At 47.0% G+C, this 27,983-nt stretch overlaps 5 protein-coding genes across 9 annotated transcripts in view; 3 read left to right on the top strand and 2 right to left on the bottom strand.

The window, feature by feature from the left end:
* Nucleotides 1-2,656, bottom strand: part of cadps2 (Ca++-dependent secretion activator 2) — a gene marked incomplete in the record, with an annotated part of 66,545 nt that extends 63,889 nt beyond the window's left edge. The window contains 1 exon segment of the mRNA XM_078081966.1: nt 1,768-2,656. Coding sequence (XP_077938092.1) covers nt 1,768-2,127 — 360 coding nt within the window.
* A 2,005-nt stretch (nt 2,657-4,661) lies between these two features.
* On the bottom strand, nt 4,662-10,767 carry iqub (IQ motif and ubiquitin domain containing). Of its 2 annotated transcripts, none has more exons than XM_078081965.1 (14): nt 10,336-10,717; nt 10,014-10,085; nt 9,847-9,939; nt 9,607-9,741; nt 8,884-9,051; nt 8,589-8,764; nt 8,337-8,495; nt 7,977-8,187; nt 7,724-7,899; nt 6,959-7,129; nt 6,457-6,633; nt 6,126-6,365; nt 5,837-6,032; nt 4,662-5,143 (listed from the first exon to the last, which is right to left on the bottom strand). In XM_078081965.1, exons 1-14 carry the CDS (start codon nt 10,454-10,456, stop codon nt 4,797-4,799), a joined length of 2,442 nt encoding a protein of 813 aa, XP_077938091.1. In that variant the 5' UTR covers nt 10,457-10,717; the 3' UTR covers nt 4,662-4,796. The 2 variants fall into 2 exon arrangements, with proteins under 2 accessions (XP_077938091.1, XP_040018894.2); XM_040162960.2 differs by having other exon boundaries at nt 4,895-5,143; nt 5,847-6,032; nt 10,336-10,767.
* Nucleotides 10,768-12,832: 2,065 nt separating this feature from the next.
* Nucleotides 12,833-17,596, top strand: LOC120809274 (ankyrin repeat and SOCS box protein 15). Its single transcript, XM_040162962.2, has 10 exons — nt 12,833-13,025; nt 13,977-14,084; nt 14,167-14,219; nt 14,385-14,516; nt 14,857-15,021; nt 15,306-15,551; nt 15,638-15,809; nt 16,086-16,611; nt 17,023-17,176; nt 17,325-17,596. Exons 2-10 carry the CDS (start codon nt 13,981-13,983, stop codon nt 17,504-17,506), a joined length of 1,734 nt encoding a protein of 577 aa, XP_040018896.2. The 5' UTR covers nt 12,833-13,025; nt 13,977-13,980; the 3' UTR covers nt 17,507-17,596.
* Nucleotides 17,597-18,015: 419 nt separating this feature from the next.
* asb15a (ankyrin repeat and SOCS box containing 15a) lies at nt 18,016-23,156 on the top strand. Of its 3 annotated transcripts, none has more exons than XM_040163761.2 (10): nt 18,016-18,117; nt 18,374-18,487; nt 18,572-18,609; nt 18,927-19,058; nt 19,428-19,586; nt 19,688-19,933; nt 20,042-20,213; nt 20,666-21,209; nt 21,518-21,671; nt 21,920-23,156. In XM_040163761.2, exons 2-10 carry the CDS (start codon nt 18,381-18,383, stop codon nt 22,054-22,056), a joined length of 1,689 nt encoding a protein of 562 aa, XP_040019695.2. In that variant the 5' UTR covers nt 18,016-18,117; nt 18,374-18,380; the 3' UTR covers nt 22,057-23,156. The 3 variants fall into 3 exon arrangements, with proteins under 3 accessions (XP_040019695.2, XP_040019696.2, XP_040019697.2); XM_040163762.2 differs by having other exon boundaries at nt 21,951-22,130; XM_040163763.2 differs by lacking the exon at nt 18,016-18,117 and having other exon boundaries at nt 18,385-18,487; nt 18,927-19,062.
* A 1,016-nt stretch (nt 23,157-24,172) lies between these two features.
* lmod2a (leiomodin 2 (cardiac) a) lies at nt 24,173-27,757 on the top strand. Of its 2 annotated transcripts, XM_078081895.1 has the most exons (4): nt 24,173-24,667; nt 25,226-26,410; nt 27,291-27,346; nt 27,535-27,757. In XM_078081895.1, the coding sequence occupies exons 1-4, from the start codon at nt 24,374-24,376 to the stop codon at nt 27,596-27,598; spliced, it is 1,599 nt and encodes a 532-aa protein (XP_077938021.1). In that variant the 5' UTR covers nt 24,173-24,373; the 3' UTR covers nt 27,599-27,757. The 2 variants fall into 2 exon arrangements, with proteins under 2 accessions (XP_077938021.1, XP_040019131.2); XM_040163197.2 differs by lacking the exon at nt 27,291-27,346.
* Nucleotides 27,758-27,983: the final 226 nt, after the last annotated feature.

Genomic DNA, 27,983 nt, shown 5'->3' with positions numbered 1-27,983 from the left:
GGCATAGCAACAGCTTAACGGTGACGGCATAGCAACGGCTTAACGGTGATATAGTGACGGCATAGCAACAGCTTAACGGTGACGGCATAGCAACGGCTTAACGGTGACGGCATAGCAACGGCTTAAGCTTTCAGGTCCAGGATGCCATCAGAGCGCACAGGAACACAGAATGACCTCAGTATCTGCCTTTTGTTTAACGTAACATCAAAGCGCTGTTAAAGAGATCCATTTTCGACAAGAATGAAGTGATTCTTAAAGAAGGAACTTTAATGTTGCAGCGAAAGCCCATCAAATGTCAGGTTTCATAAGCTGTTTAGGTCTGTATGTCTAGATAAAGTAATGGTGATGGTGTATCGACATGGTATTTACCCCATGGGTAGAATGAGGTAATGACCACCTTTCAGGTTGACACGAGATGAACAGAGCAAATACACACAGCAAGGAGAGAAACGCAGAACATTAAACGAGTCAGATAGATCTGCAACGATTAGTCGACGTAATCAACGACACAGATTATGAAAAATTGTCGACGAAGATTTCTATTGTTGACGCGTCGTATATTAGAAGAAGATTCAGAGCTACTGGTCTTTTTTATTCGGCATTGCAATACCCTACAGGAAGAGGTGGGGGCATTATCACGTCTATTGTGTACATGCACCAGGGCGAAGAAGAAGTTTGTCAAGTTGAACTTGTGAGAGCTGAAAAAAGACAGTCAGACAGTATTTCATCAGCAAACCAAACAAGGCAGCACCTGCAAAACAGAGTTGTCATTTCACAGAAGCACGACGGCAACGCAGGAACATTTAAAACGTTGGAGCACAAAATCTCCTCCAAATCTCCTAAAGTAACTTCTAAGGTTTACACTTGCATGTTGGAAAATAGAACGTCTTGTGGGGGATGCTTGCTTACGCTGCTTCAGTTATGTTAAATGCAGTAAATCTGAATTCTGTGTCTTTTCGTTTGTTCTGAAAAGTTAACGTTAACCTCCTCCACTTAGCCTTCCTGAATTACTTCTAAAACTTAAGTTGCACTTTCTCTTTACCTATAAGGAACATATTTGCACTTACATTTTGTATTACTATTTGTATTAACGTGTTACCCAAATACATTTGAAGTTCAAATTCCAACATTTTGATCAATTTATTTTCCTATTGTAGGGGACTAAAAGGACCGAATTCACGAGGCCCTTCAAGAGGAAGGAGCGTAACCCTGGTGACATGGGGGGTAAAAAGGGAGCAGGATGTGAATGTGTGACAGATGTTATTGGATGGAAATAAACGGCCACACGTTGCAGCCTAAAGGAATACTTGCCTCTTTGTTTGTTTCCACGCTCCTACACTATGGTAAATAATCGTTAGATTAGTCGACTAATCGAAAAAAAAATCCGATAGATTAAACGATTACGAAAATAATCGTTAGTTGCAGCCCTAGAGTCAAGCGGTGTTGAATTTGGCTCGCTTCATACAATGTGTGCGTGTTATTTCAGAGATATTTTAAAATGTCACAGTTGGGTCCCAACGCTGGCAGTCGTCCTCCCAGCTATCTTTTCTGTACCTTAAAGCAACTGAGAGTGGAAGAAAAAATAACTATTTTATAGAAATAAGTGGCTCAAACAGCTGCCGAATTATTCAGCAGCTTCTCGTGGTTCCAACTATGTCCAAAATGTTTTATTTTCAATACATTTTCACGTCAGGTGGGGCAGAACGCTTTAAACGGGCACATTGTAAATAGAAGGTAGTTCAACAGATGCGCGTTGCACGTGCTCACCTTCTGCTGCCGCCGGGCCATGTCGGTGGGCTGCTTAGCGTTGAACGGGTACGCGATGCACCGCAGCACGAACACGTAAATCTGCAGCTTCATCTTCCGGTCCTCTTCCTCCTTCTTGATGCGCTCCCGCTCTTTCCTCTCCTCCTCCTCCTCCTCACCTGCAGCCCCGCAGGCTGGAGCACCTGCACCGGGTTCAGCTCCAGGTGCGCCGGACCGACGCCGCTGGGCGCCCGGCCGGCTGTTGTTGTTGTTTTCCCCGCGCTTCCCCGCCGGTCCGGCCGCCGCTTTCTTCGGAGCCTCCTGGGCGGCTTCTAGGTCGGACTCGCCGCCGGTGTCCTCGCTGGAGGACGGGTCCAGCATGGCTGAAGGAAGCCCAGTTCGGACCGACGTGTCCGACCTGTTGGGTTCTTTCTTCCAGTCGACGTGGCGTTACCGGCTGCACTTTACCGAACCCCCAGTGCCTCTGCCCGCTGTCCCCGGTGCCTCTACGCGCTCCCCCGGTACTGTTGGCGTGTTTTAGTTTTTTTTTCGTCGGTTATTTCCGTTGCAAACGATTGATATTTCCAGAGGTTTGTCCCCCCGCGTCCACTTTCGTTCCGTTGCACCGGGAGTGCGCGTGCAGGAATGCAAGCGCGCCGCCGTCGCCACTGGCCGCAGCACGGAGCTCGCGCGCGTTCTCACACAGGTGAGCCACCTGTAGCTGCAATCGCAGATAGGAAACCAACAGTAAAATGTCTCACTCAACAACAAGCTGTTGGTTTCCCCTGAAACCAGGAAGCTCGCGGAAAACGAGTCTTCTTCATCATTTATGTGGCAAACTAATAAAGGTGAAATACAATAGCTACAGCAGGTAGTACGAACAGTGTACAACATAGTCATCATGCATAGATTCAAAGTGTTATTAAAATATACTATTATATTTCTAACACACACATAAATACACGGATACAATTAGTGGCATTTTAATGACATTTTATTGATAGCATTTTAAGGGCATTTTGATGGTGTGGCGCAGCCAATTTTAGGGGTACTTTTGTAAAAATAGTACCATGTCATATCATGTACATATCAAGCTTAGCCTAGCTTAGCACAAATACATAAAAAGGCAAGAGCAGTTAGTATGCCTCTGTTGTATAATGTAAACTGTATTATTATTTTATGCTTTTAATTCTTACAAGAATCAGGTTGTAAAAAAATAATCAACGATTCACTTTTTTTCAGTCAGACTATCAGTCTTAAGCTATGCTAATTGGCTGTTAAATATTTTCTTATGAAATTCTCTGCCAAAAAACAAATTTCAATACTTTTTATGGCTCATTCCCTCTGCATAAGTACCCATATAATGTATTTACAGTCACTAGTAATTGGGTCATGAAGTTGCTTGTATTAACCATAGAAGAGTTTGCTTGAATCAAATGTGTACAAAGACAAACTTTTTCCTTAAAATAACATGGGACAAGCAGGGGAAGATTTTAACCCTCCGTGGGATGCCTCCTCTTCTATAGACGATCTTTGACTGGAAAAAGGGAAGCAAGACATGTATTAACTCATCCAATGTCCACTCTAAAGACTGACCCCTGAACCCTCAGGGTAAGACATGGTAACTGTAAACAAAAGAGAACAAGAAAATCACTCAAAAAAGACTCTTTTGAATTGTAATTTGTTTCTCGTTTTAAAGTTGGCTGAGACAGTTTCAACAGACGAATGACACTCATAGCTTGTCATGTGTGTTCTTTAGAGATATTTATTTAGAGATACAAAGTTCTCAAAGGATACCATGAAATGATGATCTGATATAATAATAATATATACAGTGTATCTACACACAGTAGTTAAAATACACATTAATGCAGCAGGGATATTAATCCAGAAACATCAGGTATAGACACACTTTTTCAATGCATGACTTTTATTAGTAGCTCAGCAACAGATGAAGAAGCTGCTGGAGGTCGAGCTGAAGAGAGTCCAGCAGTCTGCAGTGGATGTGACACTTGATCCTGATACAGCACATCCTCAACTCATCCTGTCTGATGGTGAAAAACAAGTTAAAGATGGAGCTGTAGAGAAGAATCTCCCAGACAATCCAGAGAGATTTAATTGTTATCCTGTTGTTTTAGGAAAGCAGTTTCTCTTCAGGTAGATTTTACTACGAGGTTCAGGTTAAAGGGAAGACTGAGTGGGATTTAGGAGTGGTGAGAGAGTCCATCAACAGGAAGGGATTCACCTCACCGTCTCCTCAGAATGGTTACTGGACGATATGGTTGAGGAATGAGAATAATTACTCTGCTTGGGCTGCCCAATCAGTCCTTCTCTCTCTGGAGTCCCGGCCTGAGAAGGTGGGGGTGTTTGTGGATTATGAGGAGGGTCTGGTCTCCTTTTATCTGGTCTCCATAAATTCTCAATAGTAATATACTGTTATTTGTAAATACAGCTGAATACTGTAAAATATGGCAAAAGTGACGAACAACAACAATGAAACATTTAAGGGTTACATACATTTTTGCCATTACAATCTGTAACGTTATCTTTCTATTACCAAAGATTTTATTTCTCAGCAATTGAATCAACAAGCAAAGTTAAGTTGATGAGCAGAGTATCTCAACGCTGAATGGCTTTCGCAAGACAGTGTCAAGCGAATTTTTTGTCAAAGTTGACTGAGAAAAACTAAAATATTTTCAACTTGAAATAATATTTAATAATATTTTACATACAAAATACATACATTTTTTCAGAATAATTTACGACATAATATTTTCTGATTTATTTTCCCATAAGGGCTTTCTTAACATATTTTACTTTTTTTGAGAATATTTTACGACATAATATTTTACTTTTCTTTCCATGACATTTTTCAAACCGGCCTATTTTGACTTTTTAAAAGAAACGTCCGACCTGGGTATAGGGGCGAAAGACTAATCGAACCATCTCTCTTTATTGTTTTTTCTAAATATTTTTTGACCTAACATCTTTTTTACTTCACATTCAATTTGACATTAACAACCAGATTTTATTTATATTCCTTTCTTCTCTTATCTCAGTATCATCTGTATAATTTTGTCTGCAGGCCATGGTCTCTCAGTGTTTCCACAGCCTACCTTCAAAATAAAAGCACAGGAACAAAAATGAATAGGATAAGCCAAAACCATCATGACCTTTATTTTGGACAACCACACAATAAGCGCGTTTCTTAACGAGCCGAGTTGTGGCTGGTGCGTTGGCCTTTCACCACGGTGCTGGTCTTGGAGACGAGCTGGTAACCCAGGGGGGCGGGCGGCCAAGGGTCCAGGTGCTCGGCCATGACAGAGAGCTGGCTGAAGTGGCGCCGGGCCAGCACATGTTTGTGTTGGATGCTGAGGATGAACGTGGCCTCGTACGCCTGAACACACAGAGAGGAGGCGGAGTCTGAACTCTACTGAAAGTTTTAGTTGACCTTTTGGTCCTCTGAACAGAATAAAGACAAATAAAGTTTTCCTGTTGTATTTTAAATCAATTCAGAACCCTCTGTGTATGTTTTGGTGAAGGGCTCTGAGCACAATGTCACGTCCATAAAGTAATAACTTGTGTTGTGTGTCTTTGTCACTAGAGCTCAGCTATCCAATGAGCGGTTTTAACTAAACAAAACTACTAGTTGTATTAAAAAAGAATTATTACAAATTAGAATTAACATTTTATTCTGTTCTGCAAATAAAAAAATCATCTTCTGTTATGAGGCATTCAAGGTTAAACTTTTCTTTCGGTCCCTGAATCTATTCAGAATGGGAGGAGTCAGACCCCAATGGCACTTTTTCCACCTACTGTAATTACTTACATAAAGGAACTATAAGAGGAAGGTTTGAGACTGTTGAGCTCGAGTTGTAGCAGCCTGACTTTTGTGTGATATTGTATTGCAGTACTTACAGTACTTGCAGTACTACCGGACATCAGCCCCAGGTGTGCTACTTTCAGGGCTGTGGCCCAGGAACCACGTCCACAATGACCTCCTGCACACGTCTAAGCTAAACTAGGATACGATGAGATCAAGTGAAGCAAAGCAAACGTTGTGTGTGTGCGTATGTGTGTGCGCGCTTACAGAGACACACCTTGTGGACGTCTTCCACCTCCAGGTGAGCTGGAGCCGCATCTTTGGACAGTAGGATACAGTTCCAGGGGCTCCAGTCTGTCCGGCGCTCCCAGCGGACCAACACCAGGTCGTAGATGTCACTGCTGGCTTGGAGGGCTGAGCGGGACTCCCAGACCACCTCGACCAGGTACTGCAGGTCCTCCACCTGCAAGGACACACACACACACACACACACGTGGAGGTCAGGGTAACAGAGGGACCAGAATGGATGGAAGCCCGCAAGGGGAGAGCCAGCCACCTGCAGCAGGAAGGGGATCTTGGCCTCCCTGTTGAGTCGCTGCTCGTCGGCTCTCAGCCTCCTCAGTATCTTCTCATAGCAAAAGAAGACCTTCCGGGACCTTGCTATGTTGTCGAGGTTGATACAGTTGCGGCACCGGCCCCTTGGACGGGCACCGGCGGCCAGGCTGAAGTCGGAGGAAAGCAGGTAGCAAGAGCAGGCGCCACAGAGGAACGTGCCGTTCTTCAGCTGAGAGGCGTTCTGGGGGACATGGAGGCAGGTTTTAAGATCATGGGAGGCATGTGTCACGCATTTTATTCTGAAAGGGTGTGCAGGTTTACCACAGTCTTACCTTCAGCAGCTTGGCCACCTCAGGGTTGAACGCCGGCGTTTTGATGTACTGGAGGAACAGAGTGGAGATCCTCTTCCTCAGCCCCTCCAGACTGGCCGCCTTCACCCCCCGAGTCATCAGGTCCACCTCCCTGTCAATCAAACCCACCACGTCCCGGGTCAGCTGACACTCGCGCACCTGTCCAGTGAGGATGGAAACAAGAGTCCTTCGGTTTGTCACTTTAAAGAGTAAAGTTTATCTCAGGTGCATAAGTAAGAAATAAAAAACTGAAAAAAGCCAAATGAACTTAACTTATCTTATTTTAGTTAAGTGATGTTAAGCTAAACTAATCCAAAATTAACTCAGTTAAATTAACTCAATTAAAGTTCATTGTCAGACAGCAGCGTGTGTTGTGTGGGTCTAGTACCTTCACGGAGATGTTGAGTGTTGTGTGTGTGCGTGTGCGTGTGCGTGTGTGTGTGTGTGTGTGTGTGTGTGTGTGTGTGTGTGCGTGCGCATGCACCTTCATGGTGTGTTTGAGGGTCAGGAGGACGTGGAGTCTCTGTTCCCGGCTGACAGATGAGCGGCTGATGTCTTCATACAGATCTCTCAGCTCTCTGGCTCTGATGGTGTGTTCATTTTCAATGCTCACCATCCGGCCGTCTGCCGCTCGCCACTGATGAGGGGCTGCCGACTGAAAACACACGCACACACACATAGTGTTAGTACTACTGCTGCTAATAATACTGTATATATTGTTCCTAATACGCTTCTACAGCTGACAAGAAAACTACGTAGTAGTAGTAGTAGTAAGTAAGTAAGTAAGTAGTATTATCAATAATCCTACTACTACTGTTACAATTACAACAAAAACATGCTACTGATATTGGTATATTCCGAAATATGAATTGCTGCTAGTACTGTTACTACTCTTAGTACTTCTCCCTCTCCAGCATACTACTACTAGTCTCGCTACTACAACTAGTACAACCACTGCATTTCTTCTACCCCATGTCCATATTTATATTTCATTAAAAATGTATAAATGCTGTTATGGCAAAAAAAAATACCGTAATAAAGCAATAATCTATCCATCTACATAGAATGCTACTAGTACTACTCCTCATACACTACTAGTACTACGTTTTGTCCTACTACTACTTTTACTACTGCCTCCCCCGCTACCTATACTGGTAAACTGCTGCTACTTCTGCTACCCTACTGTTACTACAAACTGTACTACGGTAAGGTCTCCATCATTAGAGCAGTTCGAGCAGCGACCTCTGACCTTGTCCAGCAGGCTAATGACTGCTTGCTCTCGGCCGTCCTCCCGGGCTGCGGCGCGATGCTCTTCAATGCTGGAGATGAGCTTTGTCTCCTGCTCCAGCAGCGAGCAGAGGGCGACCTTCCTCTCAACCCCTTGCAGGGTCATGCTGATCCGCTGCTCCTCTTCGCGCCTCCACCCTGAAAACACACTGGCAGTCAGGGCCTACCAGCCACAAACACACACACACACACACACACACGCTGCCCCGGCCTACTCTCTAGCGCGTGGTACAGCAGTTCGAAGTCCTTCCTCCTCTGTGGGTTGGTCTGGCAGCGGCGGTGGTCCCTCAGCTGCTCTTCCTTCTCCCACTTCCTCCTCCTCTCCTGCAGCTCCAGCCAGGCCAGCCGCTGGTCTCGGTCTTTCCGCAGCCGGTCCATTTGCTGCCGGGCCAGCCAGCGCCGAGCGAACGCCTGCAGACGAATCACCTGGGCAGGTAACAAACACACACAGATAGTAGACACATACACACACACGTATATATATATATATATATATATATATATATATATATATATACACACACACAAACACTGAATGAAACGCTGCAGTGCATCGTAGCCAGACGTGAACACACCGCTCTCAGCCGGGCGCCGTGGTATTCCTCGGCAGTGATGTAGGCGCCGTGTACGGCGACCAGCCTGTCGCTTTTGCAGGAGATGTGGCAGCCGATGGCGGTCATCTGTGTGGCGACGTCGACTGGACACTGCAGTGCACGAGACCTCACGTGCGCTATCTGACAAAGACACGGCTCAAATCACACATGGGGAGATTGTATGTATGCATGTATGTATGTATGTATGTATGCATGTATATGTATGTAGATTACCTGTGTGTCGCGGCTGAAGACCACCAGCTCTCTGTCGGATCTCCTCTTGGGTGGAGTCTGGGCGGCAGCGTGGTGGTACTCTACCTCCGTCAGCCGGTGCCTGTAGCCACCCAGGAAGGCTTTCTGCTGGGGGGGGCGCTCGATCTCCACCACCACCTCTCGGGACACACCATTGTCTGGAGGTCAGGAGGGTGTGTATTTATGTATCTTAAAATCCTACATTTGTGAAAAGATGTTTGAGCAACAATGAAACAATGAAAGCTGCTTCCCAGTCGAAGGGGCAGCGCGTTCTGACCTGTTTGGACTCGCACGGTGATGACGTCCGGCACGTTGTCCCGCTCCGGGGGGCACAGCGGGCGGAGCGGGTGGGCGGTTGGATCGGTGGAGCTCATCTCCATCCGGGTGGAGCCCTGAGGCTGCACACCGAGCTCCATCAGACTCCACTGCTCCTCCACCACCTTGCCTGAAGAACAGTGGTGTAACTTTACTGCACTAAAGTACATTTTAGAAGTACTTGTACTTTAGTTTAATTACTTCCGTTCCGTACTTACTGTCCCTTGGCATTCAGTTTAGAAAAGAGTATACTTACACTGTGTTAAAATATTCACTTCAACCACTCAAGCTTTAAAAAAGAAAATCGGATATCGTTTTTAAGCAGATGATAATTCCTTTTTATTCAAGCTTACAGGCTCGTCTTTTTTATTGCAATATTTCTTCAAGCTACAAATCAATGGGGAAAATAACATTGTTCGATTTGCTCCTATTAAAAACTCAAGAAAAACTCAAGCTCCTCTAAGGACCAATGAAGATAAACACAAGCATCTTCTTGTTTCATCAGCACCACATGTGGATCAGTGGAATAAAAACAATGATAATGAAATACATCAAAACAACGGCTCCACGTTGTCACTGGACACAGGGAACCCTTCATGTGAAATAAACCACGGCTCTACAACACTTATCCTGTATCCTACAGCTGTACGCCTGTGGGATAAAGGGGGCGGGACCCGGGACGCACCGTCCAGAGAGATCTGCAGAACCTCGGCTGGAACCCGGAGCTCGGCGGCGAGCTGGAGCTTCAGCTCCTGGACGCGGAGGCCGATGGCGAAGGCCACCGTCATCACGTGACCCCCCGGCACCAGCACCACCTTCACTGCAGCCGATGACACAATCCCACAGCGGGTGAGTGTGATCGAGCACTCCTTGGTTATGGGTTCGTGTTTGTCTCGTGCCGCCTTATTTTTTATCCCTGACTCACCTGTAGCCGTGGAGCTCCCCGCATCTTCTCCTCCGCGAGGCTCTGCTTCATCCTGAAGAGCAGATCGAGCTTCAGCTTCTTCCTCCGGAACATCTGCACAGTCCAGAAGGTCGTCACGTACAAACACTCCGTACAGGGGGAGAGCATGGCCACGTGGAGTAAATTACCTGTTACCGCGGAGCTCCCCGCACCTTCTCCTCCAGGAGGCTCTCTCACCTGGTGATCAGCCTGAGGCTCACCTGCAGTCCACAGAGTACGGACAATAATTAAGATGTCTGACATGGTAATGATCTTACCATGAAAGGGCTTCAAATTAGGTCTTTTTAGGGCAAATTGTTCTCTGTAAGTTATATCTTCTGCCTGTTCTTTAGTTTAGCAACTTTAAAAGAGACATCAAACCTGAAAGATAATTTGACAAGTATAACATTTTAATATTAATATTTGTAAATTCATTATAATTAAACCGACCTGCGGTCTAAGCGGACTCACCTGTGGTGGACCTGCCGGCCTGCTCCTCGTGTCCATCCCCCCCAGGCTCTCTGTCGTCCTCTGGCGGCGCGCCTGCGCCTGGTTGAAGGTTTGTCTCCTCGTTTCCTCTTTGCTCGGACATCGCGAGCGGCTAACGGTAGCTGGTTAGCTCGAACGCTAGCTAATTAGCTAAGACAACTGAATTTAACAATCTCGTAAATCCGGTAGAGAGTCAGTGAGACCCAGCAGGTGAAGCGATGAGGAGCGCTCCTCTGTCACTCGTTTAAAACTTGTTCTTTATTCCCGTTTTTCGTCCCTTTTGCTGTTAGCAAAGCGCAGCTGATGCCGTCTCTTCTAACGTTAGCTCGGTTACTAGGCAACGGCAGAGTTTACACGTTGCTGTGGAGACGGCAAACGCCACTCCTTTCATGAGTTGCTGTTTTACTCATCTCCTTGTTGTTTAGTTTTTTCTTTTTAACAAGAAAGAAGATGGGAGGAATATTTGTAATGTGATTAATTATGTTGAAATGAACAAATAAAAGCATACATTTAGGTTTAGTTTGAGAAACTGAAACTGAAAGCCTTTATTGACAAAGAAAGTCTCATTGAGAAGACCAAAGAGTGTCCGGCAGCATGACAACAACCGCTTTTGTCCTTGAAGGAAAACCAAGACTTGTTTCTAAAATTAAAACCCATTTTCTTGGATTAAAAAACAACATTTTAAATCTTTCTTTTTTTATTTCTGCATGTAGTATTAGTAACAGTGTCATATTTCGTGCGTGGCCTGAGATTAACGTTTCATAACAGGCACACAGGATATTGGAATCCTTGAAATTCAATAAAAGTCACTACAAACTAAACGCAGCAGTCGCTTGGCCCGTCAAAGTAAAAGCCCCAAAATATTACAAAACCGGTCGTGTTTTTGATTAATACGACTAAAGAATGTTTGAACCTTTCCTCCAAGTGAACCTGAAGAAGAAAGACCATCACTAGTACAACAAATAGTTGCACCATAAATGTCCCATGAAGTCAGTTGTGTCATTGTTTTGATCAGAATCAGGGTCATATTATAGCCCCCCCTATACACTCCCTCCAGCACAATGACAGTATGGGATCTCTAGCCTATATGTTGAGCTACAATTTGAGCCCCAGAGCCTGAAGAGGCGACTCGCTGGCCCCCGCAAAGCTTCACTAATCTGCAGCTGCACATCAGCCGCCCCCCCCCCCCGAGATCACAGGGCCAGGGAAGGGGGGTGTCAGGGTGTCACACTGTTTCACACATGAGACCGGACCAGACAATAGATTCAGGATCACGGCGAACGTACAAAACAACAAGAGGAGATCCAGGAAACATGATACATCATGACGTCATTCGATAGAGGACCTGTGGGTGGAAAGTGATTCTATTTCATCTCTGGTCGTTCATGATTGAGGATTCATGTAATTTCTCAGCTTGTAATAAAACAACACGTATGGTTCTGATCATCAACAAGGAGAGTAATGTCCAGAATGTATGACCTCTTTCCTCCATCTACACTAGACGGTGCAAGTAAACAGCTCCTCGTGTGCACGGTTAAATGTACTACAATTCAAAGTACTGCATTGCTTACTACTATAAACTCAAAAATGTACTCTAATGTAAAGGATAGCTGCAATGGCAGATTTTACACACATGTTGTAGTCCTGCTCTCAATAGACAAGTTACTGGGTGGCAATATTCAAAGTCTTATCATAGTCTCTTCATCTTAACATTGAGCCAGGTGCTTTGATGTGCATCTTTAGTGTTCAGGGGAATGAAGACCAAACTTTATCTTTGAAGAAACACAAACGATAATTGCTTTCTCAACCCTCTTGGCACAAAGGAGAATCCTATTGGACTGGAAGTCACCTCGCCCTCCCAACCCCTCCTTGTGGTTAAAGGACCTGGTGTTCTTCTTAAAGTTGGAGAAAATCAAGTTGTTAGTGCGGGTACATCCTGAGAAATTCAAATCCACTTGGGGCTCGATCATACAATACTTTGATAAAATGAAGACTCTCACTGGACCCATAATGTTGATGTATGATCCACTACTGGTTTCTGGTTGTCTGTACTTCCCTCCTACACCAAATGTAGTACTTTGTGTACCAACTACTGTACTGTAATGTGCTTTTTGGCAATTGAGGCGGTGTGATTTGTTCTGTGTTGGGGGGGATTTAACTAACTTACAAAAAAAAAGAAAAGAACGCATGATGATAAGTGTTGTATTTTCAACTTGGAAAAAGTATTATACAGTCTGTCAACTTCACTACATTCATGTGATTATAACGTCACACCCACGCTTTACTTTTGGTACTTTTGTAATTTTGAATTTAGGAATGATTTTTATACATACTTTTTGTAGTACACATTTATAGTATATATGAGTTAATCTTACATGGTTGTAAATGATGTTTCACATAAAACATTTATTCAACTGTTCGTTCCTTTCATTTTTAGCTGCTTTCTAAGCTCAGATTTGATCTGTTATTTTCTTTTCAGGGGGGGGGGGGGCTTTTGGGGTCTAGAATGTCAGACTCCCGGCAAAGACCCCGGCTTAGCTTGACACAATAGCACACGTAGCCCGGCTATATTTAAGAGCGGCCAGGTGTCGACCCGCTCACGCCCCTCGGCCCCATCGCCCCCCCGGTTACTCGCCTCGGGACAGAACTGTTGGGTGCTGCACGTCTCGCAGGTGAGAGTCTTTGTCATCTGCGGGTATTTGACGTTTTTTTTTGTTGTTTTTTCTTTGTGTGACATTCTTTATGTTTGTAAAGGGGTTGGACACAATAACATAACGATGCTGCATCGGCAATTAGTTGGTGGATTTATTTGTAAGTGTTTCTGTTATTTGTCCACCCTCTTGTACTGGCACTCCAACTGGATGGAAATCTGTGTGAGAAATACAGCAACTAAGACACAAGACGTTAAAGGACAAAATACATCATGAGTTGAGCGTCATCATAGGACTTTAAAGTCGAAACCAACTAACACACTGCTGAAGACCATTAAGTCTTTTTTTCTAAATGTGAACCGTCAGAGAGGATGGTCTATTTTTATATGGTTCTTCTTAACGCTCCTTGCCGGGGACACTGGTTCGGATTCCTGGGAAACCAGACGACATCATGCAGGTTCACCAGAACCTCCTTTAGCTCAGAATCCAGCAGAGACAGTCCACCGGGGACAGATCCAGATCCTCCAGCAGATACCAGTACACCAGGAACGGACACAGGTCCTCCATCCTCCAGCAGAGACCAGTCCTCTGTGGACAGATCCTCCAGCAGAGACCAGTACACCAGGAACGGACCCAGGTCCTCCATCCTCCAACAGAGACAGTCTCTCCTCCACGCTGCTGGACACCCAGGACATATTGCTGGACCCGCTGAAGAACCAGAACCAGGACTGAAAGAACCGGACTCTCAGACCATGTTGCAGTATAATGAGGTTTCCTTAAGAGACCTTGGAGAAAAGAGACAACATGACTTTAGTTCACAGGGGGCGCCGGAATCAACACAACACACGTTATTTTTAGTAGCTTTAAACAACGGTGATTTGTAACTAATGTGCTCATGCTTATGATTCATAAATGCTGTAAAAAAGTATTATTAGTATGAATCCTTCTTTATTGTGGGTGTCCTCCCTGCAGAGTGATGGACACTCATGAAGAATATGCTGAAGAGGAGCTCAGTGACTACATCATCCAGCTCAGTATTCAAGACTCCTGCCAAGATGCCTTTCTGAAATCTGCAGCAAGGTTTGGAAGCCACGTCCACACGTCAAGAACATGTGTTAATGTGATCAAACCAGCTGACTGCTTCCTCCACTCCGGCTGTTAGTTTAGGAGCAGCGACGGATGAAAATCTGAAGGTCCTGGCAGCCATTGAGCAAGGTGAGCTGGACAGGAAGTACCTTCGCCGTCCGTTGGCTGCTGATAAATAAACATCCCATAAATACGCAGGCACATTGTGCAGAATATTTCCTCAGCTTCCCAGAGTCCTGGATTCCTTTGCTCAAAACCCCTCGTGGGTTGTTGTCTCATTGCCACGGCGACCAGGTGAGGTCCTGATGCTGAGGGGGATGCTGAGGCACACCTTCGCCTTCAGGGAGCGGGACAGTCGCGGCTGGCTTCCCCTCCATCGAGCCGCCTCGCAGCCGGTCCTGGAGATTCTGCAGACCGTCCTGACATGTGAGGACATTTCTTCAGTATGAGGAGAAATATATATATCGATAGCAACAATATTTCAATTGATTAATTAATTAGCAGAACAAGGAAGTACATTTCATTTAAGTGTACTTGATGAACTCATGCTTAATGCATGTTCTGTACTCACAGTGTAGTTAGTATGCTAATTGTATATCATCAGTACATGTACTTAAACACAATGACGTATTATTTGGGACACCTTCAAGTTGTACTTAGATACAACTCTTCTAACTACTTTATTCCAACCTTGTTTCAACTTGAAGTATATTTTAATTATACTCGACATCTGGAGTGTTGATGTGTTTGTGCTGCTCGTTGTCAGCGGGTGCTCGGGGGCTCGGCCTGGAGGAGAGGACGGCCGTGGGGGGCGAGACGCCGCTGACACTTGCGGTGAAAGCCGTGCTAGTGCACAACGTGAGGACCCTACTGGAGCACGGGGCCTCGCCTCTCAACACCAACGGCAGCAACGAGTCGCCGCTGCTGCTCGGTAACCCCCCCCCCCCCCACACCACACCACACCAAAAACAAATTGCCAGGATATCTCTTCGGCAGTTAAACATCGTAACCACCAGTGATGTTGGTGATGAACTAGTACTTGTAGATTATAAATGAAACTAGTCATAATTCATCTTTAATATCTATTATATTGGTGTGTTCAAACCTCTGGATTTATTGAAGTTTCTTACCCCAAATCAACAAGATTAAATGAACACGTCATAATTATATTGATAAGCCATTGGACACACTTTGGACTTTTTGCCCCCCCTGCAGCGGTGAAGGCCGGCTCGTGCGAGATGACGTCCACGCTGATGGAGCACAACGCCTGGGTGGATCAGGTCTGCTGCAGGAAGAGGACGGCGATGCACGAGGCAGCCGCGGCCGGCGACGTGGACGTCCTTATGCTGCTGCTGAGGAACGGCGGCCGTGTCAACCAGAGGGACGAATCGGGCAGGACGCCGCTCGCCTTGGCTGCGGAGCACGGGCACTTCCACGTGGCTGAGATTCTGCTGAACTGTGGTCAGTCTGAGGGTTCAAAACGCAGTGCAGGGGCCAGGGAGGAACAATGTAACCCGGACACCTGGTGTCCATTGTCTCCCCCCCAGGTAGCTCAGTGAACTCCCAGGCCTGTAACGGGGAAAGCGTTCTGATGGACGCGGCCGGGTCCGGAAGCACCGCCTGCATTCAGCTGCTGCTGGACAACGGAGCCGACCCCAACCTGCCGAGTGCCACCGGTCACCTGCCCGTCCACAAGGTGGCGCACGCTGGACACTACGAGTAAGCCCCCGAGGCCGCTTGCGGACCGCTCGTCTTGTGGGGAATGTCGTGCTCTGTCCGAGGTTCCCTAGGAAGAAACATCTGCTTCCAGCGTCACTATCACACAGGGTTTAAACCTCGACGACCTCCGGAGCCACTAAAAGCAGCCTGAACATCTGGAACCATTGATGAGGGTTCAGGATATTTGACCCTGGTCAAACCGGGCGATTCTGCGCTGCGATTGGCCGGTCTGCCTTTGGAGAGGTGGGACTTGACTCTTGTTTTCTTCTCCCACAGTGCCCTGAAGAGGCTGCTGCCTTTGACTACCAAGAAGGCCATCAAAGAGGCGGGCCAGAGCCCGGTGCACTCGGCGGCGGAGGGAGGCCGGCGCCACTGCCTGAAGCTCCTGTTGGCCCGCGGCTTCAACGTCAACTACCGCATGGACGCCAGAAACTCCGAAAGCTACCGGGATATGCGGAGGAGCGCCTTGTACTTTGCCGTCTCCAACGGGGACGTGGACTGCACCCGGCTGCTGCTAGCGGCCGGGGCGAGGACGGACCTGGACCCGCTGTGCTGCCTCCTGGTGGCGGTCCGCTCGGGGCGCCACGAGATCGTCAAGCTGCTGCTGACGGCCAAGGCCGACGTGAACCGCTGCTTTGCGGTGGTGAGCGACACGGTGTTTCCCACGGCGCTGCAGTACTGCCTGAAGGACGAGGCGATGATGAGGCTGCTCCTCAACGCCGGCTATGAGGTGGAGAGGTGCTTCCGCTGTCACCATGACGACGCCCTGCGTGCGCCAAATGAGGCGGGGGGCGAAATACCTGTGAGCGGCTCACGTTGGTCCTTCCCATTTTTATTTGGTGTGACGCTCTCAGAAAAATACACTTTCTGTTACCCCATTAACCGCAGTGATTGGGATAGTTGGATGTCCCAATCCAGAAGGAAGTTTAACATTCTAACCAACCTCTTACACTGCATGCACCAGGATAAGGATGTTTCTTATGTCATTTGAGACAAGCTTCTCAGCAGGAAAAATCGTCTGAATATTGAAGGCCCATCAATCTGAATTGAACAAATCCACGATGCTAAATTGCTCTGGAACACAAATTCAGTAAATGTACATTCATCATCGAGGCAGAAGGACAAAAAGTGAAGTCTCTACAAATGTGTTTATTCTCATGAAGGCGTAGGGAAAGGCGACGGTAATGACGCTGAATGTTCGCCCTCTCTCCAGTTCTGCGAGTTCATGAGCCTCTGCTGCGTGGTGCACCTCTCTGGGGCCGTGGTCCGGACCCTGCTGGACTACGTGGGCCACGTCCACATCTGCTCCAAACTCAGGCTGCTCCTGGAGGGGCAGAGGGAGTGGCCCGAAATACGTGACGTCCTCAGTGAGTTTTACAGTTTCTTTGTATTTGATACCAACGATCGTTTCTTGCTGATCATCCCAGTGACTGGTCTCCATTTATTAGGGCCAAAATGTGTTTTATTACAGTATGATTTCAGGAAGTCAATCATTTCTTCCTCCTTGCTCTCCAGACAGCCCTCGCTCCCTCAGGCACCTCTGCAGACTGGAGGTCAGGAGGTGTCTCACCCTGAAGAGACTCAACAACCCCGAAATCATGAGCTCGCAGGTGTTTCCCCCCCGACTGAGGAGCTTCCTGTTGTACCAGGAGCTCGACCTCTACAGCCGGGACCCCCGGCGCATCGTACCAACATAACCTGGAAGTTCTAGAATCCCACTCGTTTTTTAATCTGTATTATTTGTTTCTTAGAAGTACAGTGCTGTACAATAAAAATGTTGTTGTGGTATTAATGTTTTACGTATTTATCAGTTCACATTTTTCCACATTTCAGCTTCTTAACTGAAGCATACATGTTCTTTATTTTCACATTGGTGATCCATTTCATGGGCGTGTAAATGATCAGAAAATGTCTCTACTTGACACAGAATGAAGTTCATAACATATAATAATATAGGTTGGCAGAAGGAGACAATCATCTCAAATGTTTGGGTTTTATTTGTCGGACGGGGGGGGGGGGGGGGGGCTGATGGGAAATGTAGTCTTAGATAGAAAAAAAAACAGCATTTTTAAAAAGCTTTTTACTCACCTCTCTGTGTGTTGCGTCATGTGACTTCAGGGAGTCGCGTTACGCTCTGTTGAGTGCTGTGAAACGGCTGCATGTTAAATACACTGGAACAGGTGAGGCCTATAAATAACCTTTCAGAGTGTGTGTGTGTGTGTGTGTGTGAGAGAGACGGAGCAGTTCAGCCATGAAACACTTTGCTGCTGCTTCGTCCCTTGACTCCTACGACAACCCATTAGACCAGGTGAGGATCCGTCCATGTAGCTTCGATCATGTTACAGGTGTATTCAGACACTTTTCCCTGTAGAGTTTATACTGTTGTGTACCTGTACCCCCAATGTTATATCTGATCAACGCAACATACAACTTCAGGTCCTCAAATGGGACGTTTCAATGTTTTTCTTTGTCTTTTATCGCCGTAATATTTTTGAGTTTTGGACCTTTTCTTCAAACAGATAGAGACTGAAGTCATGTGAAGTTGTGAATTTGTGTGTCTGTAGCTGTGTGATGTCCGAAGGATGGACACCTGATGACCTGAAGGAAGACCAGCTTCTGCACTTGGACGTTGAGATGAGCATTGAGGAGTCGATGGAACGTGAAAAGGGACCCGGAAGGTACGGCCTCGGGGGAACAATTCCTCCTCCCACATTGCTGCATATTTCTAAAAGATGTGCATTCATCTCCCCTTTAATGTTCAGGAGTGAAGCTCTGCAGCTCACAGAGGCCATCAAAGAAGGTAAAAAAGTCAAATTCTTCCCCCAGTGATACAGTCAATCAATGGTTCCAAAATACACTTCCTCGTGACCCTTATGTGTTCGGAATAGAACAATTACTCAGATCTTTGCAAACATTTGTTCTTTGTTTCGTAGCACTTGTTTTGAGTCTCTTTGTAGTTATTTATGTCTTTGTGATGGTTTTGTTTCTCTTAGTAACCTTTTTGTATCTCTTTATACTGATTTTCTGTCGGTTTGTAGTTACTTTGTATCTCTTTGTAGTATCTTTGTAGCTTGACTCAATAATAGAGCACTGACTCAGTTCAACCTGTCGCTGCAGGTGACGTACTCGCCTTGCAGAAGCTGTGTGATTTCCCAGCAGCCTTCAGTCAGACGGATGAGCGCGGCTGGTACCCTCTGCACAGGGCGGTGGTCCAACCTCTGGTCCTGGTCCTACAGACGGTGCTGCACGGTGGGTAAGAGGTCCACATTTTGATTTCCCACCAGGGGAAGAGAAAGAGCCACTGAAGGCGTTAAGATGACCTAAAGAAGAGACTTCAGAGCAAGCGAATGACGCAACAAAGGGGGATTGTTGAGTTGAGTTGATTACATTCAATTCATATCTAAGAAAATGGGGGAGCGTGGCGCATGGAGTAGAGTTCTTCTTAAAATAATGACTAAAGTTTACCATCGGTTAATCATTTATCAATGACAGATAATATTAGGTGTTACTTATTCCTTACTTCTCCCAGTCGGACGGGATACAGTAACGGGTCACTTCTCGTGTCTTTACAGCTGATTTCAGTGAATCAACGGTCAACTTTTCTTGTTTGTGCTGCAGCGTCTCTCCGTCTGACTCTGGAGGAAAGGACCTCGGAGGGAGAGAGCTTCCTCACTCTGGCAGTGACAGCTGGTTTTGTGGAGAACGTGAAGATGCTGCTGGACTACGGAGCTTCTCCTCACACGACCAACAGCAACAACGAATCCCCTCTGCTTCTAGGTCAGACTTCCACGCCATCAGACTTAAGGGGGGGGTCGCCCCCTGCTGGTCAGTAGACGTTCGCCCTGTCCTTCCTCACCTTTGGTTCCTCCTCTTTGCAGCGGTCCGATCCGGATCTTGCCAGATGGTTTCCAGTCTGATAGCCGGGGGGGCTCGGGTGGGGCAGGTGTGTCTGAAGAAGTGGACGGCCATGCACGAGGCCTGCAGGGCCGGCTGCGTTGGCGTCGTGGACCTGCTGCTGCAGAACGGAGGTCAGGTCTCGGAGACAGACCAGTACGGAGTGACTCTTCTGGGCGTCGCTGCGGAGTACGGCCACTCGGAGGTCCTGGAGCTCCTCATCAAACACGGTGAATCGATAACCAACCCACTGATTTCATTCCAGCGTTTTTAAAAACCTGCCTTTGAAAATCCAAATTATTTTGTTTTCTTCTTCTGTATACATTTTGAAAAAAAAGGTGCCGATGTAAACGGCCGGGCGCCGAACGGCGACAGCGTCTTGTACGACGCCGCGGGCTCAGGGAATCTAGACTGCATCGACATCCTGCTGCAGCACGGAGCGAACCCCAACATCCATAACCTGAGCTCCCAGCTGCCCATCCACCACGCCGCCTACGAGGGACACCTCCTGTGAGTCAGCGAACCCCGAAAGCTGAACTGCACCAAACGCAGAAGAGACAAAAGAGTTCATTGAACCGAGGGTGATCGCATGTCTCTGCCGAAACCAGAAGGAGATTCTAGATTGAGGCCGTTAAAAAGAGACAGACGAGTCCCTCAAGGCAGAGCAGTCTGTACTGTGTGCATTTGGTGTCCATTTAAGACGTTAGCTCGCCAAGTGATGAGTAAATTAACACAGGGCCTGATACATGCATTCATCTGATATAACTAGTTATCCTCACACACAGCCAGCTACTTCTAAAATCTACATTTGTGAAGGCTGCCCGATGAGTTTCCAACAAGTCGGGAGTAAAATGTCCCGACCACGTGGGAAACGTTCTAGCGCTTTAGTCCTAGCCCTGCTAGTTCCGTATGTTTGAGACCCCTGTTCTATAACGACCCGCTCTTTTCTTCCCCTCCACCAGCGCTTTGAGGACTTTGATCCCGATCACCACCCGGCGAGCCCTGCGTCTGTCCGGCTACAGCCCGGTGCACTCCGCCGCCGACGGAGGCCACGCCCCCTGCCTGGAGCTGCTGCTGCGGGAAGGCTTCGACGTCAACGCCCGGCTAGCCCCCCACGTCTCCCACGGCTACGGCGACGCGAGAAGCAGCCCGCTGTACTTCGCCGTCTCCAACAGGGACGCGGCCTGCACCGAGATCCTGCTGAGGTCGGGGGCTCAACCCGACCTGGACCCGCTGTGCTGCCTCCTGGTGGCGGTCCGGTCGGGGTGCCGCGAAATCGCTAGGCTGCTGCTGGAGGCCGGGGCGGACGCCAACTGTCGCTCGGCATTGACGAGCGACGCAACGTTTCCCACGGCGCTGCAGTACTGCCTGAAGGACGAGGCGATGATGAGGCTGTTGCTCCATAGCGGCTACGACGCCGAGAAGTGTTTCCGTTGTAACCATGGCGACGACTGGGACCCCCTGAGCGGGTCCGACGACTCGCCGGAGACGAAGGAGGGAGTCGCAGTGAGTTCTCGTCCTCGCTGGAGTCGGAAAAGGATTATTGTAATTTATTAAAAAGAAATCTCACCAGGCACAACTCATACTTAATTTTCATTTGTCTGTGATCATTAATAAAAGCATCAATAATAACTAATCGGCCTTCTCAGCCAACAAAAGGTTATTGAGTTGTATTTATTTGATAATTTCTTTACATCGCAAAAGGTAAAGCAAGTTAAATAAGGGATTCAATACTGGATTTTAATTTAATTAACTATTATGAATAGTAATCTAAATAACTACTAGTCCAATAAATGTCTTACTTTGTTGTCCAGTTCTGCGACTTTGTCAGCGCCCCCCGCCTGGCGGGCCTGGCGGGCCGGGTGGTGTCGATCCTCCTCGACTACGTTGGACCGGTTTCTCTCTGCAGCAAACTGACGAAGCTGGTGGAGAGACACGAGGAGTGGCCTCGCATCCACCGCACCACGTGTGAGTCAGCGGGGCGGGGCCAGGGGAGGGGGGGGTGTAATGGAGAGGCTAAGTCTCCATCCAATGGCACGTTTTAAACTGTCTCTTGCTGTTAATTGACATACATATTTCCAAAATGAGGTCCCATGGAAGACACAGCAAGGGGAGGGGCTCAGTCCCTCGACAAAGAGCTGCTAGAGAACACCAGGAGACTTCACTGTAGACATCCAGTTAAAACTTTCCAACCGGCGTCTCCCTGTGGTCTCCAGGTAACCCTCGCTCTCTGTCTCACCTGAGCAGAGTGGTGATCAGGAAACACCTGAGCTGCAGCGCTCTGAGGTCCGCCCAGCTGCCCGACCGGCTGAGGGACTTCCTGATGTTCAGAGGGAACGACCTCCACGACTAAGTCCTCCGCGGAGAGGAGTGAGGGCGACGACGTCTCATCTGTTGGTTCTTATTAAACAGAGCCGGTTTGTCAAAGCTACTTAAAGGCCCAGATCTGTGATCACCAACTCTTTATTTTATCAAAACGTCCCTCTGACTGATTATCATAATTAGTGCTATTATTGAACTGTCACATGGTCAAATTAGAGAACAGAGCCTCTTAGTTGTGACTTGTGGAAGAAAGTATCAGACCAGCTGATGGTCAGACATCACATAACCACAAGGTTGATTCTCAAATAAAAAGAAGAATAATAAAAAAGAAGAATATTTTACAAAAGCCATAGTAGAGACCTGTCAATCACAGTAATCCCCTGCTTTATGGTTTCACCTTCTAAGAACGAAATGCGTTGATTGTAGAAATGGTTTCCTGGATAAATCCAAAGGAAATTCATACTTAAATACATATATATATACACATGCGTAAACCAGATAATAGTGAGGCAATTCCTCCTGTGGCTGAGGGGGGATCTCAGTCTGGACTAAAGCTGGAGATGTTGGGACTAAGTTGGACCTCCTGACCTGCTTGAATAACAACAATAACAACACAACAACGTGGCTTCAGATTCTGGTCACAGAGAACCTGATAATAGACGAGAGGTTTGAACGACTCTCAAACTGCGAGTTGGGTCGGCGCCGAGGCAGAGGTGAAACAACAGCAGGTGCAAGAGCAGCTAAAACCGCCCCAGAGGTGGGAGGGCCAAGCTAAGCTAACATCAGGCCGAGAGCTGGACTGTGATTGGACTGGAGAAGGTGAAGACATTGGCCTTACTATATTACATATTATTTACATTCCATATGTGGCAAATCCAGAAATGCACTACATGAATGTACTACTGTTATGTTTTGTTTGTTGTCTGTGGGGGTACAACTGAATTATGTTGTGCATAATGACAATAAATAATCCCTGAAATTCTTAACTTGTAGAGTAGGCGAGCAGGGGCTCAGAGGAAAAATAATTAAATCTATTTTTAAAACACGTTATAAATGTTTCCTTTGAGGTTTGGGACATGTGCCAAAGAATCATAGATATAATTAATATATAAATAAAGTCCCTGACCGTAACGGATCGCTTCACTGCAAGTTTATTTCCGTAGAAAATGAATGAAACTATCAGCTGCCTGAAGGAGACAAAATTACTTTATTAAAAATGTATGGATGATTTTAGAAAATATTCAGCCCAAGAGGAAATGGGAGTTCTGCACATTTAAGCAGGTGGGGGCCTTGAGTAATCATGTTCCCATTCTTTGTCCACGGCGCACAGCTGGATGAGACTGATTATGCTCATCAGCATAATCCGGGTCAAAGGTCAAATTCACCACAGTGGTGTCATGTCTTTTCGCTCTGGACGTGTAACACGAGTCGACTTCGAAAGCTGCTTGTTAAACACGAATCAGTGATGGATGCACGTCTCCACTGAGCTCTGATGGTTGTCGTGGAAACCAAACAACCAGCCCTCCAAAAGAAAAAAGAAAAGAGGAAAGAAAAGAACAATAGGAGGTCGGTCCTACACATCCGAACTAATGGTGACTAATGCAGCAGTTCAACGAGAAACCTTCTGCAGTGGTGTCCTAAACCTCTCTGTAGTGACCAGCAGGGAGCGACTAGTCCCATATGACTACTTTCCTCTTGATTTACTCCCTCAGTGAACATTGTTCAGTCAGTTCATTGTGATATTTTGTTCGTAAAAATGCTCTTTTCAGCTTTCAGTTGTACTTTTCTCGACCCTTGTGGTAGCAAAAAAAACCAAATCCTGACACATCTAGACTGCCAAACTGTCTAATAACTGAGAAAGTTGATGGTTCTGAATTCTGAAGCCTCTGATGACTCATCCTGCACTGCCTAGAAGTGGATTTGTTGGTGTAAACAGCGTCAGGGTTCAACAAGTGTTTCCCTGACAACGCAACGTAACGAGCTTCGTCTCCGATGTCCCCCCATGGCGCTGTGTTCCCCTTCGGTTCTTCTCGAGGGCGAGAGTTGCTGATGACTTCTCGCTGCAGGCCACTTAGAGGGCTCACATTCCTGTACTAAGCCTATCTCATTGACCACCCCCCGCACCCCCCACCCACCCAGCCCCTACACACACACATACACACACACTCACACCCTAAAAAAAGACCCCGTCAGGCCCCTCTGGGTCTAGGACCAGAAGATGAACGAGGACACTCGAAGACTCGCCAGCAGACCTGAAGGAACCTGATGGAGTCAGAGAGGGGACCGGAGCAGGAAACCCACCCAGGGAAGATTTAACCAAGGACACAAAAGCACAAGAAGAAGAAACCATGAGCACCTCCGGGCAGAATAAGTGCGAGGAGGTGGACGAGGACGAGCTGCTGGCCGCGCTCTCCTCCGAGGAGCTCTGGGAGCTGGAGAGGGAGCTGGCCGACCTGGACGACACCATCCCCATCGGCCTGAGGCAGAGGGACCAGACGGCCAGGCGCCCCACGGGGGGCTTCGACCGGGCCGCTCTGCTGAAGCACTGGGAGGACGAGAACAGGAAGCTGCTGCGGGATGAGAGGACGGAGTCCAACGGGGGACAGAACTTCATCACTGAACTGCCGTGCTCTCCAGATCGAGTAAGTAGGCTATAAAAAACAAGGGGAACTTTCACTTTAAATTTCTTTGGTAAAGGCAATACCGATCATTAAAGCTCTGGAGCAACTAATTAAAGCCAGGTTTAGATGTTCATTTTGTTTCATTGGAATCAAGTTTTAAAGTTTGGTACAAAACAATTTAGTTAAGTTAATTTGTGCTTTACATTAATCTTTGTTGGTGTAAAACAAGCCTAAAAATACATTTTTGTCAGTCAAAGGATAATAATTCCAATAATTTGACGCCACACCATCACAGTTGGTTTGTTTTGCTCTTGGTTTTATTTACAAAAAGAAAATAATCTCATTGTACATGCATGTTGATCATGTGTTCAAACATCAACCCTTTGGCATAATATAATTATGTAGAAATGTCACATTTGTCCCCTCAGACGTGTGGGTGGAAAGAAAGAAGAAAATATGGACTGTTATAGAAATGCCAGCCTTAATGACTGCCTGCCAGCGCTGGAGAGGGTTCTTAATTAAAAGAGTCTGGAGAATATCAGCGTTCCAGTTCATTTTCTGTCCTTTTATTGGCTGCAGGAGAAACACAGAGGGGGACGAGTGACCGCCGTCGCCGGCAACACCGGCAAGACACTGGGGAGCGTCAGGATGAAGACGTCTCCAAAGGGGAGGAAAGTCAACGAGGCGGAAAAGAAAGATGAGTGTAAAAAGGAGGCTCCAATGAGGAGCGAAGGTCCTTCGAAGAAAAGTCTCTCTAAGGGCCTGAGGAGCGAATTGAGGAGGACCGAAACCGACCTGAAGGAAAGCCCCGACAGGGCGAGCGGGAACCCCACCGCCGTCCTCGAGACTCTGGAGCGGATCCTCTGCGACGACCCTGCTGTGAGTGAAGTCAACCTCAACAACATCGAGGACATCTCCCAGGACACCTTGCTGGGCTTCGCCGATGCCCTGCGCGCCAACACCCACGTCCACGTCTTCAGCCTCACCAACACCCACGCCGACGACCGCGTGGCCCTCGCCGTGTCCCGGATGCTCCGCGAGAACCGCTCCGTCAGGAACCTGAACATTGATTCCAACTTTGTGTCCGGTCGGGGCATCCTCGCGCTGCTGGAGGCGCTGCAGCACAACAAGACGCTGGTGGAGCTGCGCTTCCACAACCAGAGGCACATATGCGGGGGGAAGGTGGAGATGGAGATGGTCCAGCTGCTGAGGGAAAACACCACTCTGCTTAAGCTCGGCTACCAGTTTGACCTCCCGGGCCCGAGGATGACCGCGACCGGCATCCTGACGCGCAACCAGGACCAGCAGCGTCAGCGGAGGCTGCGACAGAAGAAGGAGCAGAGTCCTCCCGAGGCCTCGGGACATGGCCTTGGTTCACCCGCAGTAAACAGACCCTTGAAGAAGACATCACAACCTCCTAAGACCATTGGAAACCAGAACAGAAACCCTCCTTCTACTCCACCTCCTCAGTCTTTAGACCCGCTGACGAGGAAGATCTCCGAAGTGCTCAAACAGCACGATGGCTCGAACATGCCGAAGACCCAGTCGAACCAGAGGAAGACAAAGTCAAAGAAGCTCAAGAACGGCGCCAACCAGAAAGAGAGCGCAGAGATTCTCATTGACCTGAAGAAGACTTTGAAGCCTTTGCTGCAGAAGAGACCAGACGAACCGCCATGCCTGGCGCTGCCAGAGCCAGCGGAGAGGTCAAGCCACGACAACCTGATGGCTGCGATCCGCGGGAGCAGCATCGGGTCCTTAAAAAGGGTAAGACTTCAATCTTGATGAAGTGATTTGGGTGTTTTGTAAAAGGGAAAGACGTCATTTAAGGTTTCAGACCCAGTCAATGGGAACCAGGCAGTCACCTCCATTTCTACAAATTGAGCTTTTAGGAATGTCGTAAAAGCTGCATTCTCTGTAGTGACCACCAGGGGGCGACTCCTCTGGCCCAAGTCTATGAGAAAATGACTACTACTCCTCTGATTTATTCTCTCAGTAAACATTGTAAACATGGGTTTAGGTTCAAACAGACCATAAAGCAGGGGATGCTTTGCGGCGTGGCTTACTCTGATTGACAGGTTTCTACTTAGTCATTCCTTCTCAGACCAAATTTGGTCTCTTGTTTTTGACGCGATGGCAAAATTGAGTCCAGGAAGACCGTAAGGGCTCGTCACATGACTTCTCTGCGGAGCAAAAGATGTGGTTGCCCCCCCCTACTAACCGGACCGCCTCTTGAGTCCAGGAACAAATCTGTGAGTGTGCCCGCTTCTTACAACGGTCGGTCATTCCTCGACACGCTTTCTTTCGGGTTATAAATAGTTCTGACTCCTCCACGGCGGTTTGATAAGACAGATGGCTTCTGGGAAGAGAGCAGAGTGCTGTTCTGATGCGCACAAGATTTAGAGAGCTTTCAACACAATGTGTCCACAGGGGCTCCAAGGACAGTGAGAGACAGACTGATTCGAGCAACGTGGGCCCCAATAACAAAGAGAATATGATAGTAAAACAAACCCAACTCATCAAGCCGAGACGCTTAGACAAACCAGATCAAGTATTTCTAAGGCCTACAGACAGGAAGTCCTCTTTTGAGGTTTTCTTTGACCAAAGGATTCATTTTGGTTTTGTGTTTATTCCTCGGGCTACCCAGCGAGAAATGGATCCTTATCCCGACATCCTGAAGGAGGGCAACATTCCATCAAAAGGGTTTTTATGAATCATAAGCCTTGACGTATAAAAAAAGGAAATTTTTAATTAACGTTAACTAAAATGATATATGTATCCTTTTGTTAAATGCAGACCATTATTTTGAAAAAAACAGTATGTGTAACATAATTTATTAACCTTTACTGTGTGCTGTCCCTTTATCAGGTGCGTGATGTTTGTCGTTTCAGGTGGATCTGTCCTACGCCTGAACTCACCTGCTCACCTCACCTGAACTCTTTTCACTTTGCATAGAAACACTTCACACTAAAATGTCACTTTTAAAAAGCACATTATTCATGTCGTCACGCAGCGTTTTAGCAGACTGCTTTTCTGTTTGTTTGAGGCATTGTTTTTTGTTACTGTGTGAAACTGTGGATCCTGACGCGTGGAGAAATAAAGTCGATGTACAGGTTTGTGCCTTTCCTTTCAAATTAAGTGTATTTTCTTTATTTGTTTTATGACTCAGGATCTAAATAAGGTTCTTTAAGATGTTTTAAATGTAAATAGAAGCTACGATACGTTGTTGTGGCGTTCAAATCCTTGAGGGTTTTGCTCAATTTTTATTTTCCTTTCGGTTTCTTCAAAACTAATATTATGTTGTTTTGTTTTTGTCTAAAGAGTTTCTTTTTTTCCTTTT

This window comes from Gasterosteus aculeatus, chromosome X (genome assembly GCF_964276395.1).
Source record: "Gasterosteus aculeatus chromosome X, fGasAcu3.hap1.1, whole genome shotgun sequence".
NCBI classification, from domain to species: Eukaryota; Metazoa; Chordata; class Actinopteri; order Perciformes; family Gasterosteidae; genus Gasterosteus; species Gasterosteus aculeatus.
Note: the sequence above shows the minus strand (reverse complement) of the source record. Positions and strands in the feature narration are given on the sequence as shown.